This window comes from Zeugodacus cucurbitae, chromosome 6 (assembly GCF_028554725.1).
Source record: "Zeugodacus cucurbitae isolate PBARC_wt_2022May chromosome 6, idZeuCucr1.2, whole genome shotgun sequence".
NCBI lineage: Eukaryota > Metazoa > Arthropoda > Insecta > Diptera > Tephritidae > Zeugodacus > Zeugodacus cucurbitae.
This window is the reverse complement of record NC_071671.1, coordinates 44,319,613-44,335,211: the sequence shown is the minus strand read 5'-3', so window position 1 is coordinate 44,335,211 and position 15,599 is coordinate 44,319,613. Positions and strand designations below refer to the sequence as shown.

Below are 15,599 nucleotides of genomic sequence, written 5' to 3'. Positions count from 1 at the left end.
CGATGCGCTGTGAACACAATTACTTTGTGGTTGTTGTTGCACATATATACATGTTGTTGTTGTATGCTGTTGGATGTGTATAGGTTTGGATGTTCCAACGTTTCACCGTCGTCATGGAGTACCAACAGAAGCCCGTGCTGCCACCACCCTTCATCGCGCTCTGCCATTTCTACTCGCTGCTCAAGTATTGTATACGCAAAGCGAAAGGTGAGAGAGGGATGAGAAAATTAAATTTTATTCCCTGTGAGTTTTATACTAACGCTTGAATATAATTAACTAAAATAATATTTCTCTATATATTTTTTCCCAATTGTTATTGCGCTGCCGTTAACGGTGTCGTACATGGCTGTTTAATACGCATTTACACATATATACACACACACACTCGTATATAACTAAAATACATGCTAACAACAACAACAACAAAAAATGCACTGCACCACAAACATCGTACATTTGCACTTAAACTCGCCCCCAATGGATGTGTTGTATGAACGAAATTGGAATTATGATAAATACAAAAACACAAAATTACAACATTAAACCAAAAAATATCAAAACAAAAAAATACAACAAAAACAAAAAAATGAAATTATGATATGCAAAATGAAAAAAAAAAATACAAAAACAAATTTACAAAAACAAATAATGCAACAACAACAACAAACAAAAACAACAAAAATTGTTGAACGCACACATAAACGCATAAAAATTTAAATCCCGAAAAAACAACAACAACAAAAACATTCAACCAAAATTTTCAACTACAACAACACATTTGAATAAAATTGGAATATTTGGCAAACACATAAATATAAATATCAATATCTCAAACAATACCATTTCATTACCAATGGTTTTTGCTGTTGCTGCATTCTACAATTGTCATTTGTGCCACATACGCCATATCATGCATGTCACATCACACCCACCAAATTGCAAACTATAACATAAATATATATTGGCCAACACACCAACCTTCAACCACCAACCCCACTTATTGGCCCCACATTGTTGTTGGTCACACCTTTGTTGTTGCACTCGTGCTCGATGACAACGTTGATCGCCGTTGACTATTATGCTGATGACACCATTGGCTACATCTGTTCCAACACAACGTACATACATATACATGAAATGCATGCACACCCCTATACACTCATATATACATATTCAAACCAACAAACATACATATGTATGTATATGTGTATTATCATCGAAACTATATATATATATATTGATGTTCGCTCGAATTTGTATTGTGTTCAAAAAAATAACTGATGAAATATTCTTGTATTTGTTTTAATACAACTGCAATTACCTGCAACTGTTGTTGCGTCAACATTGCTGCAACATCATACAATATTGCCATCAACCGGATTACACCGTTCAAAACCTACAACAACGTGGCGTATATGTGTCATCTGCAATGAAATCCTACAATAACGACACTGTGCACACCTTTAATAACAACAATAAATGCTACTATCAACAACAACCATCATGCAACAATTCGACGTTATCATCAACCATTCAATCAACCAAACGAAATCACCGAAATGTAAATTCCTGCACAACTGCTGTCATTCGCAAATGAAAACTTCGCATAAAAACACTACAACAACAACAACAACAACAACAACGAAATAATAATACAACTGTCAACCCATCATTAGGATTGGAGGTTCAACGTGACAATGGTTTAAAATTGTTTTTGGAAAAGGATGACATGGAGCGTTTGTATGACTTCGAAGAGGAATGTGTGGAGGGTTTCTTTCACGAACAGGAAATCATATTGAATCAATCGACTGATGAACGTGTTAAGAACACCACCGAACGTGTTGAAATATTGGCGCAAAAAATTGAGGATATCAACCAGAAGGAGAATGTGCAAACAGCCACAGTGCAGGTGAGTAAACAAATTGTTGATATTTTATTCTAACAAGACTTGAGGTGAGATAGTTATCGGCTATAGGCTTGAAAGCTTTGTTCTATACGAGTGGGAATTATTACCCAAGGATTTATTACTAAGAAAATTAATGAAAATGTGTTTAATTGATATTTTACATTTTTTGTATAATCGAGTAGTTTTTTGTAAGCTGAGACCACTCCAATCGAAACGTTTTGTACAGCCAGCCTAAATCTATCTAACAGCTTGTATAGACTACTGGCCAAGATTTCCCTTACCTTCCCTTCAGAGAAACATAATTTTCTCCATACCATGTCTTTAAGCTGAATTTTTACACTACTTCCAATCGAATGAGGGTTAGAGAACGAAATTCCAAACGTCAAATGAATACAAGTTCATCTTCAGTGGAGTTCTGATATGTGGCCCGCTATCCTTCTGGAACCATCTAGGCCAGTAAACCTTCATAGTAGTCTGTAGCTATTCTAATGATATGTGATATATCTTGGCCAACATAGCCTTCCATTCTTAATTTTCTACAATTTGTTCCTTAGTCCTCAATATGTTCATATGGTCCAACGTTTTCTGTTCGACGATATTCTGTAAGGGTAATGCGTAAGTTTAATGAGATTTAGAGAGTATTAATTTTACTTCTCGAAAGATGATTTTTTTATTCTTAATTGCCTACTTAGACCTCAGTAGCTCTTTTTAGCATGACTGATTCTATGTTGGTTCTACAACTGACAGTACTTGTCTCCACTTCTAAAATAGATTACTTTGCCTATAAATACGAAGTAATGACTTTCAAGAGTAACGTTCAACGAGTTCGTCTAGTTCTCATTCAAGACTAGACACATCTGTCAGTTCGAATCTAAGCCTGAAAAAGTATAGATAAACTCATGTAGACGATTGTTTTAAAAATATTTAATGAGCCTATCACATATTTGTTGAGGCGACTAATATCGATTCGATCCGATCGCTTGGAACATTGAAGCTATCACATCTAAGATGTTTCAACGACCGTCTAATAAAAGTTGGATAGTCGAGGAGAAAGCCTCCAGAAAACGTCCACAATTAACGTCCAATAAATTATATAACCTCCGCGTATATAGCGCTTTAAAAAGGGGAAGGGATCAGCAATACGCCTTTTGTTATCTAGGCCTGAGGTCAGATTTGTTTCCAGCCTGATGATATTAGGCCGTGAGTGATATATTAAAGTTTTAAAACTCCTTTTTCATTACCTCTAACAGAGTATCGAATTTCGTCTACGCAAAATGGAAGAATCCTCCGAGCAAATACTTTCGCACTTGGCGGTCATACATCGTTTCATGTCCATGCATATGCTTGATGGTGTTGACTTGCAAGCGTCCAATATGAATATAGCTACGGATCTGCAACGAGTACGAACGGTCTCGATGTCGGATAATGAAGCACCGATGCCAGCAGCGAATTTACAGGTGAGTAACTGCTTTACAATTGATAGGTGTTAACTTTAAATCTGTCTCTTCCATCCTCTCTGTAATCTCCTCTCTCACCTCATCCCACATATAGGTCAACAATCGCCGTCGCTTCAACCGTTCACTCACGGAGGTGCGTCCCGATGCATACATTTTCGATGAAGGCACCCACTTCGAGGTGGTACCAGTACCTGAAGAGCCCGACGAGCTGGTGAAGTCACGCGAGGCACTCAACGAACATGTCGGCCGCAAGATATCCATGCAATCCGAATCCGATTCGGACATTTACCTGCCCATGTCGCAACGACCGTCCACATGTGAGACTGTAAAGCGCACACCCTACGTCACGGTGCGACAAGACACCGGCGCTAGCACCGAAAGCAAAGACACTCTAACGCCGCTGGGCGCTGACGACGACCACACGCTGGTCGGTGAGAATTCAGACGAGACCAATCAGGAGCTCAATTTCGAAGGTAAATACCTTATTAAACATCTAAACACCGGCATGTCGTTCCAACATACGGTGCGCAAACTGCATCGTAAATGATGCCCAGCCGTGCCAACCAAATCAAATCAAATACCAGCCACACACACATACATACTTCAACCAATCAACCAACTAAACAGTCAGTACAACGTGTATGTAGACGTCTTTTGTTGTAGACCACCAAAACAAAAACATTTAAAAACATGCGCACATATTGTTGTTGTACAGTCTAAAAAGCAAATCGAAAACAAAAACAAAAGGTAAACACTAATTGATTATGTTGTTGCTTTCTTTCTTCTTTTTTGTTTATGTTCTGTCTTGAAAAAAAATTAAAAAAAAAAATTACAAAAAAATAACGAACAAACGCTTAGCCGCCAAGCGTCGTGCCATGCGCCAACGCACCGTGTCGCTGTGTCGTCGCAACTCCGAAGCGTGCTCCATCATAGCTGCTGCCGATATTAACCGCTCACACATAAGTCTGAATCAGTTGCCGTTGTCACGTCGGCAAATGAGTCTCACACAATCTGAGCCGGATAGTGACAAGGAGGCGATTGGAGGGGGTGCGTACACACACATACACATACTTACTTACAACTCACGCTCACACTCACGCATATCCGCATAGAAATTAAAAATATATATACTCACATACATGCCATACACCTTAAACCACCCACTCAACCACATCTGTTGTTGTTTCCTTCCTCACCACTAATCCCACCGCCACCTGCGCCCACCTATCCTCCAATAACGGCATCGGTCCGCCACAGCGCATCGACAGATTCCAGATGCTTCTCCAGCAGCACTGCAACTGCTAAAGCCTTGAAATTGATTATAATTAAATTTCCACCTCCATAACCCATAACACTTTCCCGTGCTCATCCAGCTCTTATCGCTGCTCACAAGTTGCCAATGTCATTTGTTATATTATTTATTCATCTGGCATTTGCTCACATGTCGTGTCGTGTGTCTTGTGGCGTATTCTCCTATCCTTTCCTATTCTATCCTATCTCTTTCATCTTCCTCTCTTGCCAAGCCCCTCTTCCCAATCCATTTTACGCTCATCCAAAGGGTATTACCTTTCCTATTTATTTGCATCTTTTTTATAATCCAAGAGTGCCTTTGATTGCGAGAGTTATTTTTCTTCATACATATTCAAGAATATGCTGTTGATCCTATTTACAGTTTGAATTTATTTATTGATAGAATATATGAGTATGAGTTGAGATTTTGGTGACATCATCTTAGCGATGTTGTTAGAGAGAATTGAGTGTAAACTGTCAAAAGACATTCAATTCTCTAAGATAATTAGAAAATAATATTTTACTCTGAGAAATAGACCTATTAATTTAAAAATATTTTTTATTAAAAAAAATGATTTTCTAAAAACTCCATTCCCTGAATACAGCTGTCATTAAAGTCTATTCCCTAGGGTAATTAATTTTGAACATTATATGATAACTGACAATCATATAAAATTTGACCATTATATAGAAGGTCTGGTTATTGACAATTGTTCGAATGCTCCAAAAAGCTGTCAAATAGTCGAAAAAGCCGGACATATATACATACTATACATATATAATCACACGGAGTCGAAATCATATCCAGTCTAGAATATATGTACTATATTTCTATTCCAACAAGAATTTACTATAATGCTATAACCGTCACTAGAATTTACATATTATATTTCGATCTAGAATTAATATATAATTTGAATGATTAGATATAGGGAATTTTTCTGCTATATAGCAGAACTTTTACTTTACTTTTCCCGAAGTACATACTCTAAATGGGTTAAAATTATAGACGTAAACACTCATAAATTATAACCTTGTGGATGTGACCTTGAAGTAATATAGATATTTTTAAATTTAGAGGAATGTCTCTTGTAGCTTATGAAGTCCCCAGAAGACGTGACAAGTAATTCAAACAAGTAAGGAAAGGCTAAGTTCGGGAGTAACCAAACATTTTATACTCTCGCAATTTATTGAAGAAATTTTATTAAGATAACACACAAATTTACCCATAAGTTCGACATAAAGTATAATAGAATAACGAAAACCGTCATATATAGATATGAGGGCTGAGGTAATTCCTGAACCGATTTCATTCAATTCCACCATTAAGGCTCACTATATCCAATACTATACGCTCACTAATTTTTGCTAAGATATATCACTTATAAACCAAAACATATATGCGGAATAAAGCCCAACGAATTTTTGAAAAACCTATAATTAGCTATATGGGAGCTAGGAGATGTTATGACCCGATTTTAATAATTTTTGGAACAGAGACACATTATTAGAAGAAAACAATTTCGTCTGAATTATATTAAATTATCTGACAGATTTACCCATATTTTCGGTTAAAATTTACCTTTAGGGGCTGAGTTCAACGTGTTTAATATCTGGGGCCTTGAAAAGTTATAGTTAGTTATTTTCGACAATTTTTTCACAAGTGATGCCACAGATCATATACAGTATTTGTGTAAAGTCTTATTTCGCTATCTTCATTGGTCCCTAATGTATATGTATATTATAAAGTGAAGGATTCAGATGGAATTCAGAATTGAGTTATAGGGAAAGTAGTCGTGGTTGTGAACCGATTTTTTAACCATGTTGTCAGGGTGTCAAGAAAATATTATATACCGATTTTCATTGAAATCTGTCGAGTAGTTCCTGAGATATGGTTTTTGACCCATAAGTTGGAGATGTCACGCTCATTTTTCATTTTGTAAAAAAATCTGAGTGAAGCTTCGTTCTGCTATTTCTTCTGTAAAATTTATTGTATCTGACGTTTTTCGTTAGTGAGTTAACCCACTTTTAGTAATTTTCAACCTATCTTTCGTATGGGAGGTGGTGGTACTCTGTGCAACATGTTGCGAGAGTATAAAAATTGCAAAAAAAACTGCTAAAGTCACATTCTACAGGGGTTTATATTTTTTTTACAGCAAATAGTCCTAATAGAAAAGGAAAGTAGCCAAAATTTCAACATATGAAGTTTTCTTTTGCAATTGACTGCCGAAAGTACTTTTTCAACTACTTTCCGGGTTTTCACATTGGAAAGTAAATGCTACAAGTTGTAAAATTATAAAAGAAAGCTGGGAAAATCAACCAAAGAAAAAATTTTAAATTAAATATTTTATTGTATCTCAATTTCTCAACTTTTTGCACGATTGTATTCGTAATAATATGAGTGAATTCCTCATCTTCTCTTTACTCAAAAGACAATTATCGTGTAAAAGATAAAAGAAACTTTCGCACTCAAAAGCATTTTTTAATTAAGAAACCTGTTTTTTTTAAATAAATGAATAATAATTAATCATTTTTGAAATAATTAAAATTATTTTTAATTAAAAAATAATAATTATAAATTTTTTGGTTACATTTAAGTTTATTTATTTTCTTTTTATGCAATTCACTTTTCAATTTTCCTGTATATTTTTGCTTATATAGTAATTTTAAATTTTTTGTTATAGTATTTAAATTAAAATTACCTTTAATACTTGAGTTTTTAACTTATTTTTCTTTTTTTGTCTAAATTTTTAAATTATTTTATTAGTATAGTTATATTTTATTTTTTGATAAGCAATTTGTTTATATTTTTTATATATATTATATTAATTTATTAATATTTTATGCATTTAATTATATTAACTACAATATATAAATTAAACTTTTATTATTTTTAATCTTCCCTCTCTCTCTCACCATTGCCATTGATATTGTAAAACATCTATTTTTTTTTCTTATTCGTCACTCTATTTCTCTCTCACTCTCTTCTGCTTTTGATATTGCCTTTGGTTCGTTGTGCCATTAGGAAAAGCCGCATTGCATGCGAAATCCTCCAGAAACATTCTACTGAAGTTCCACACCGAATACACTTCAATCACGGATGAATTGGAGAGCGTATGTCATTTGATTGCATCGCCGACGGTCTCATTGCCAAGCAATAAAGGTTAGTATTTCAATATTGCATAAGCACTCAATTGATTGCATGCAAAAGGGACAATATTTGTATGTCTACGTATTGTATAAGTAAAATAGTAATCATGTCGTTATAATTGGATTGGTAAGTTAATTGAACGTAAGGTAATTAAAATTTACAAACAATTTATATTTGTATTGAAAATATGTAGTAATTAATTAACGCTTACATCGTTAAAAACTAATAAAGATAACCTAGAAAATTAACTTTTCAGGAAGGTTAGGTTGTATTAGTTTTATGTGATTCGAGGTTTGAGGGAGTTACTAAAATATTTAACTTATTGATTTATAAAATTTGATTTATGATTTGCTGTCGGAAGCTCACAATTAACTTCAGTTTTCGGCTGCCAGACCATTGTAGCGTCTTTCAGGCAGAGGTAACTGCCATCAAAGTAGCAGTAGATACACTGCTTCGAAGTGCAGTATCTTTCAGGGAGGTATGTAATCATTCCGATAGCAGAGCGGCAATACTGTCCTTCGATTCGATGACAGTACGCTCTAAGCTAGTAAGGGAGTGCCTGACATCGTTATCAGTACCTTCGAAGTACTTTAAAATCCAACTTGTGTGGGTACCCGGTCACCGCGGAATCGCTGGAAACTACAAAGTGGATCAGCTTGCAAGAGAGGGTACCCTAACAACATTGGTGCCGGAGTGGAAACGTTTGGGCAGTCCGTGGTCCACTTGCTCCAGAGCGCTGGACACACTGTCTTTGAGTGAGCTCGCCAAACGCTGGAGAACAACCAGCACCTGCGCAGTAGCGAGGTCCTTTCGGCCCACAGTGGATCGAAAACGGTCTTTGCAGCTACTGTCGCTCAGTAATGCTCATCTCTCCGCGATCATTGGAGTGCTTACTAATCATTGCCCAATAGACACACTCGCGGTGAGGCTAAGGATCATGTTAGACCCTAGTTGCCAAAGCTGTTTAGAGGACGGCGGAGAGGAATCGTCTAAGCACTTTCTCCTTCAATATCCAGTATTCGCTAGACTTAGGTTAAAGCACTTCGGTAGGCATGTTTTCTGCGAACCCAGGGAAGTAACTGGAATCGACATTAGCCGACTTAAGAAATTTATTAATGAGTCCAAGCGCTTCGTCGCAACATAAGGGTCTTAATAATCCGTTAGGAGTTTTTCCAGGTGTCACAGTTGACAGTCGAATCTGTCTCAGTGAGATACTCTACATTTGCGGAGATCTACCCCTTAACTTAACCTAACCTAAGATAATAATTCTAGTCATAATTCTAACCCATTAAAGTTGTGCTACAATTTCATATTGTTCGTTAGTTTGTTATAAAACTACATAATGCCTATCTTCACTAAGTTTGGATATTCAATACCGTAGCTTTGCTTTAAAAATATTATATTCCGAAAGGTTACCGATCTTAATCACAGTATACGTCACCCAACTGAAATATTAATGTGAAATTTCCCGTGGTCGTGGTAATGCAATCTACATATTAATTGCATTACAAATGTAAGAAAAAAATCTAAAAGCAGAAGGAGAAGTTTACTTGTTTTAATTTGACTGGAGGGTTACCACTTGTTTAAAAATTTGTGGTTAATAGAATTGATATATTTAGCAAACGAATGATTTATTAAAATATGAAAATTAATATAGGATAGTAATAGAAGTTGAAGAATATTGAAGGTTCTCACAATTTCAAAGGAGGGTTGCCACATGCTCAAAATTTTAAAAAGAAATTTGATCAAATTTTATTAAAGAAAACCTAGAAGACTTAAAATTATTGGTTAATATTATTGGCTTGGAGTTGCCATCACTTTGTAAATGTTCATGCAATAAGTTTATAAAGATAAACGAATTATAATAATATTGGTGCCTAATATAGTCGGCTATAATTTGTAATTTCACAGAGTTGCCAACTGTTCGGTATTTTTAGTGAATGATATAGATACAATTTTAATTAGATTAAAATGATAAAAATATGAGTTATTAAAGACAAATATTTGAGAATATTTTTCAATGATTCATAAGTTTATTTTCCAAACTTCCCATATTTCAAGGCACATCTCTCATTAATGGTATATAATAACCAAAATAATGAGTAACGCTTACGTATTTTTAATGCCTCAGGGATTTAATATTAAAATATTCTCAATATTTGTGGATAGTTTGATATATTTGCTTTGAAATCCCAAGAATCATGTTACAAATGTGTGGAACAACGTACATATCTACAGCTATGTCTGGTAAAGCAAATAGCCAAACTACTTTCTTTCTAAGCTTGATGAAAAACATAATAAATGTTAACTAGTATAGGCCTATTCATAGTATATATACATACATACAGAGGTAGTCAAAATTATTTACACATCGGACGTTTTTTACAAGTTTCACACAAAACTCTTTGGCTTGTTGTTGTCGTTGTCGCAGGGTAACAACATGATATGTTGTTGTAAACCTTGATCCCATTCCCGAGCGAATGAAGTCGGTTTGGCAAGAATAGCTAGAAATATGGCGGATAAATAAGCAAATGAACTGAAGGCTCGCAGTAGTCAAAAGTATTTACACACAACTTGAAATGGATTATCCTGTTGTTTTTTAATGATAATTATCAAATTTGAGTGTTCAGTATAAATTCCTATTCTAAGACGATAGATTCATAATTGTCATCAATACAGGCCTGCTTTATGGTCCGAATTGATTCAACATAATTGGGCGCTAAGTTAACAGTTAATTTAGACCAAATGTCGGTAATTTCGGCGTTTTCGGTTATTATATCAATTGTCCTCTGATATTTAACGAAAGACCAAACATTTTGACTAAAGTTTTGGTCAGGGCTGTGCGGAGGTCAACTTGATTTGCTTCATTTAAAACTTTTGAAGGTAAAGATCCTTCATGAAATGGAGCAATGTCCTTTTGTAAAATGTAGTCAATACTTGGAAAAAACCGACGGACCACTACAATGGCATGGCCATGAGAATTCTGATATATTCCGATGATTTAGGGTCCCTAAATTAGTACCAAATCTCCAAAACAGAAGTAAAGAAAATTTCCTGCATTATTCTTCTCCTCACGTGGTAAATGGATAATGGGTTTACTAAAGAAGTCCTGAAACTAATAATTAATAATTAATAATAATAATTAATAATTTATTTGCCCACTACAGGCTTTAGGATGCAATTTAAGGCAAATGAGAGGAATATCGTTTTTTTGGTTTCGGAAATATTTGCCACTTTATGCACAACGTAGGCATTTATGTTAACTTTTTTTAAGGTCCTGAGCAGTGTAGCATCATTGACTGTTCATGCAATATGCTGATTTGATGCTGCTGCAATATTAAGAGGACTAATTGTGGGATTTTCTTTGACAGTTCCTACTAATCTTCTACATTATCTAGAAGTTATCACAGGTTTCTGCTAGTTATCTTTAAAGTATCCTTGCAATTGTTCGTCTCCTCCTTTTTAATAACATTTTAAACAATATTCCTTTAAAATCTATACATTTTTGCAAACTCCGAAGCCGAAGTAACAGTCTCCAATCTAGTTATAATCGATAATTCCTTTGTTTTCTGCATTTTATTTACTAATTTTTATATTTTAAGGCTGAGTTAGGTGGTTATGAATGCAATAGAATCCAATTACTACTCTGGCTTAAACCAAATCCAAGGATAAAGGCTAAATCGCCGGCGTATTTCTCCGCCATATTTCTAGCTATACTTGCTTAGGGCTTATGGCTTAGGGCTTACAACAACATAGCATTTTGTTAACCTGCGACAATAACAACAACAAGCGAAAACTTTTTGTGTGAAACTTATAAAAAAACGTCCGATGTGGAAATAAGTTTGACAACCTCCGTACATACATAATATATATATGTGTATACCAAACTGCTCTTTTAGATTTATCATTTGTCAACACACATATAACTCTTACACAAGTTCTACGCTTCTTACAACATTTTTTTTACAACAACCACAGCATCACTGGATCGTCCGACGGGCGAGATGTCTAAGGCCGAGTTTGCTGCCTTGATGGAGAAGCAGCATTTGAAGGAATGCGAAGAGAACGACTACATGATGCTCGAAGGACTGTTCCAGGCACGTGCGTCCATCGATGACACCGACACTTCATTTGGGGTGAGTAAGCAAGCGCACAGAAATGGGTGTAGATGTGGGAGTTACAAACCCACATAACTACAATGTTTCAGCATTTCTACTCAACAACACCACCTACGCACACACCTACAGCTCATATTTGCTGAATGCCACAATGCAAACATTTGCAAATGTCTTTTTTATGCAACCAAAGGTAAACATTTGTGCCACATGTTGCATGCACACACCCACACATAATCAAATATATATGTATGCAAGTATATGAATGTGTGTGTGTCGAGTTTTTCGAGCAATGCAAGGCTAATCGACTATAGTAATTAGTGAGACATACATCTGTTCATAGAAGCCTTCACCTTCCTGGTATTGTGCAATTTCCTTTTGTGTGGCAGCAATTTTCAAGTCCATTGATTCTCGTGTCGGCGGCACTTGTGACTTGTGATTAATGACAACATTTTTGAAAAATGAGACATATTTTTGGCAACAAATGCAGTACGAAATGTTGTACGAATGACATGCCGTTTGCTAGTTGGTCAGCTAGTAGTTTTTGGGATCACAAGGACAGTTTGATAAGTTTGAATGAACTTCAATTTAAATTTTCGTCTAGTAACGATAAATGCAAGTGTCAGAAACATTATTTCTAGTCCATATATAGCTCTAACCTCAATACAAAAAGAAACTACAAATTCCGGTCTGGTAGAGCTTGCTGTCCCAGCAAATATTGGAATCCACTGGAATTCTTATTCTTATCAATTATACATTATTTGCCAGTCTTTCCATTGCATTCAGTTATGCAAATTTCATTAATCATTCCTTCTTCCAGACCGGTGTATCGGCGGAGTTTAGTCATCGCCATCCATTACGTCGTGAGACAGCCATCGAACTTTCGCCGTCCAAACCGCCTTCAGGAGGTGGCATGCTCGGCTGCGGTAACAGCAGTGACACGAGCGGTGCCGGCAGTGGAGGAGGCGGCGGCGGTGGTGCGACCGGCGTATTTGCCAGCTCCTCTACGGGACCAACCGGTTTCCAGTTGAAGAACGAACGCCCCTGGCAACGCAACTCATCGATGGAGCAGCAGCAAACATATCAGACGCCAGCGGTGCCAACGCGTGCTGCCAGCGAGTTCCTCAATGCGCCCTTCGAAAGCACTGGCAGATTATTCAAGAAATCCAGCGAAAGCTTACAAAAGGGCTCCAGCACGGAGACCGACTACTCAGCGCATCCGTATCGCTTCATCAAGCAAAGTTCAAACGACACAACCACCTCAATGACCGGTTCCTACAACATCGACACACCATCACTGGCGGCCGAGCTCTCGCTCGACGCGGTCGACGCCAACACCCAGACGACAGCGGAATGCAACGTCAGCAGCAGCACCACGAACACGGCTGCAGGCAACGGCGGCAGCGCGAGCGACACCACAGCGCGTTACCTGCCGCTGCGCACCGCCTCCATGGGCGCTGGTGATGGCAAGCGCGATGCTGCTAACAAACGCGCCGGCGACATCATGGAGCTCAGTGCCACAGCCACAGCTGCGGCGGCGGTAATATCGCAGGTGCAGTCCGCGCTGCCGCGTGCCATGCAGCTGAAGAAGCAGTTTAGTGTGGATCAGGCGAACAAAACGCAGCCGCAGCAGCTGCAACAATATGCAACGCATGTGCAACAACAACAACCACAGCAGCACAATGTATTGCCGGCCACTGCGTCGGCGACGATTGCCACAGCCTCAACGGTCGCCGGCGTATTGGCCGATAAGGTGAGCGTGAGCGGTGCGGCTGCTGTGCTGCCAGCGCTTGCCGGGCCAGCCAAATTGTTGTCCTCACTTAAGCCGCCCGGCGGCATCAAAACGCTCGGCATGAACATACTCAAGGAGAGCAGCTCCAGCACAGAGGAGTCGAAAGAGAGTGGCGGCGGTGGCGAACCAGCGTCACTGATGCCGCAAATAAGCACACACACGGTACAAGACGAGATCGCCAAGCTGTCGTCGAACATCAAGTCGAGCACCGAATCGGAGAAGGATCCGCCGTACAATGAGACAATGTGCTGATCGCTAAAAGCCGATATCGAACGCCTACGGCATACACACATACACTTGTACTACCTGTAGGGCTAGCCTATGCACCTAGCTAGCTAGCTTAAGTAACCGTTTGTATTTTTATTATTGTATATAACTATGTATGTGATTCTACGTTGTTGATTAGTGGTGTAGAGCGTTTAGGGGGCGTTTAGAAATCTATATATATATAAAGATTTATATATATGTTTATGCATGTAGAGGCGGGAGCAAATATATGTTTACAATTAAGCTGAAGTTGAAGTTGAAATTGAAAATTAGGTCTAGTAGCAAATTATGTATGTATGTAACTGAGATGCTGTTGAAGCATGTTTATAGACAATTTCCTTTTAAATAATACATACAATATATATACACATATGTATATATCGATGAAGTTTTAAAATGTATGTAAATCTAAGAGAGACGCGTGTATGTGATTGCTCAAAGGCGTTAAATCGGAAAGAAACGAAAAAAATCGTAGAAAATTTAGAAAAGAAAGAGAAATATAACGAATTTGTGCGTTTCAGCAGTGCATACTTTTAGGCGCTTAAAATTAAATACGCTTTACTTAGTTTATATATATATATTTTTGTAAATTGTATATTTGTTTAAATTTTAGCAAATATTTTAAGCTAAATTATGCAGCACAAAACGATTTGTTTGCCATTTACCGTTTTATAACTGTATTTATTGCAATTTACCGCTCGCTTTTGCTCCTAACACAACAATAATAAATAAACCGTTAAATTTGTCGTAGTCTTAAGAGCTGCCATTCGCATTGTTGTTATTAAATTGCCAAAACTTAGTTTTAATTCAAATAGTTTATATTTATATAAATATCTATATGTATATGTATATGTATATGTATGCAACTGCAATTGTAAGAAACGTATTATAAATCGCATGGCTCAAACATGTTTTTATTTCACTATAATTTTAATTATAATTATTATTGCTACTGTATTTGCTAAGCAGCCGAAAAATTTTGCGTACAACTTAACTATAAAACAGATCTCTCGCATCCTACAAACATACAACGCATACTTACAAATAATAAAAACAAAAAAAAAACTCAAAAATAATAAAAAATAAAAAATAAAAAAGAAATAGAAATGATGCCGTCAGTAAGTTATGTAAGCCAAATAAAATATTATTTTTAATCACCAACAAATTTAGCTGTAAACTGGCACAGCGTTGCCATCTACACATACAAAATAAAAGTTATTGTATTTTTGTGTCATTATGTAATTATTGCACATTGTTGCTGCACAAAAACAAAAATTCAAACATTTTCGGCGCACATTCTATTGTACTTATACTCATAATTTTATTGCATTTTTTTGGATTTTCGCCCAAATTTTAAATAATTTTAATAAATGCCTATATTAAGTGCTACGAAATTTTATTGCATTGTTTCTTTTATTTATATATCTTAAGTACATTATTTTTTGGTATTATTTTTCTAGATAATAATATTTTAATAATAATTATCAATACCGAAATAATTTTGAAATTTAGGAATGAAGTGAAAAGAAAAAATTTTGAATATCAACAAACTGATAGTTAGACTACGGTAGCAACAAACGCATATAACTGGCGGAATTTGTAAAATATTAATGAAATTCCA

The 15,599-nt window shown here is 36.4% G+C and overlaps 1 protein-coding gene across 15 annotated transcripts in view; it reads left to right on the top strand.

Annotated features, from left to right (window-relative positions):
• The window catches only part of LOC105209807 (transient receptor potential cation channel trpm), a 217,511-nt gene extending 202,134 nt beyond the window's left edge, over positions 1–15,377 (top strand). For 14 of the 15 annotated variants that reach the window (XM_054233947.1, XM_054233946.1, XM_054233945.1 and 11 more), the window contains 8 exons: positions 84–207; positions 1,677–1,909; positions 3,157–3,363; positions 3,458–3,836; positions 4,222–4,410; positions 7,679–7,816; positions 11,783–11,940; positions 12,740–15,377. In XM_054233947.1, coding sequence (XP_054089922.1) covers positions 84–207; positions 1,677–1,909; positions 3,157–3,363; positions 3,458–3,836; positions 4,222–4,410; positions 7,679–7,816; positions 11,783–11,940; positions 12,740–13,963 — 2,652 coding nt within the window. In that variant the 3' untranslated portion in view covers positions 13,964–15,377. The remainder of the gene's footprint in view (positions 1–83; positions 208–1,676; positions 1,910–3,156; positions 3,364–3,457; positions 3,837–4,221; positions 4,411–7,678; positions 7,817–11,782; positions 11,941–12,739) is intronic. The other variant, XM_054233941.1, reaches the window with a different exon arrangement.
• Positions 15,378–15,599: the final 222 nt, after the last annotated feature.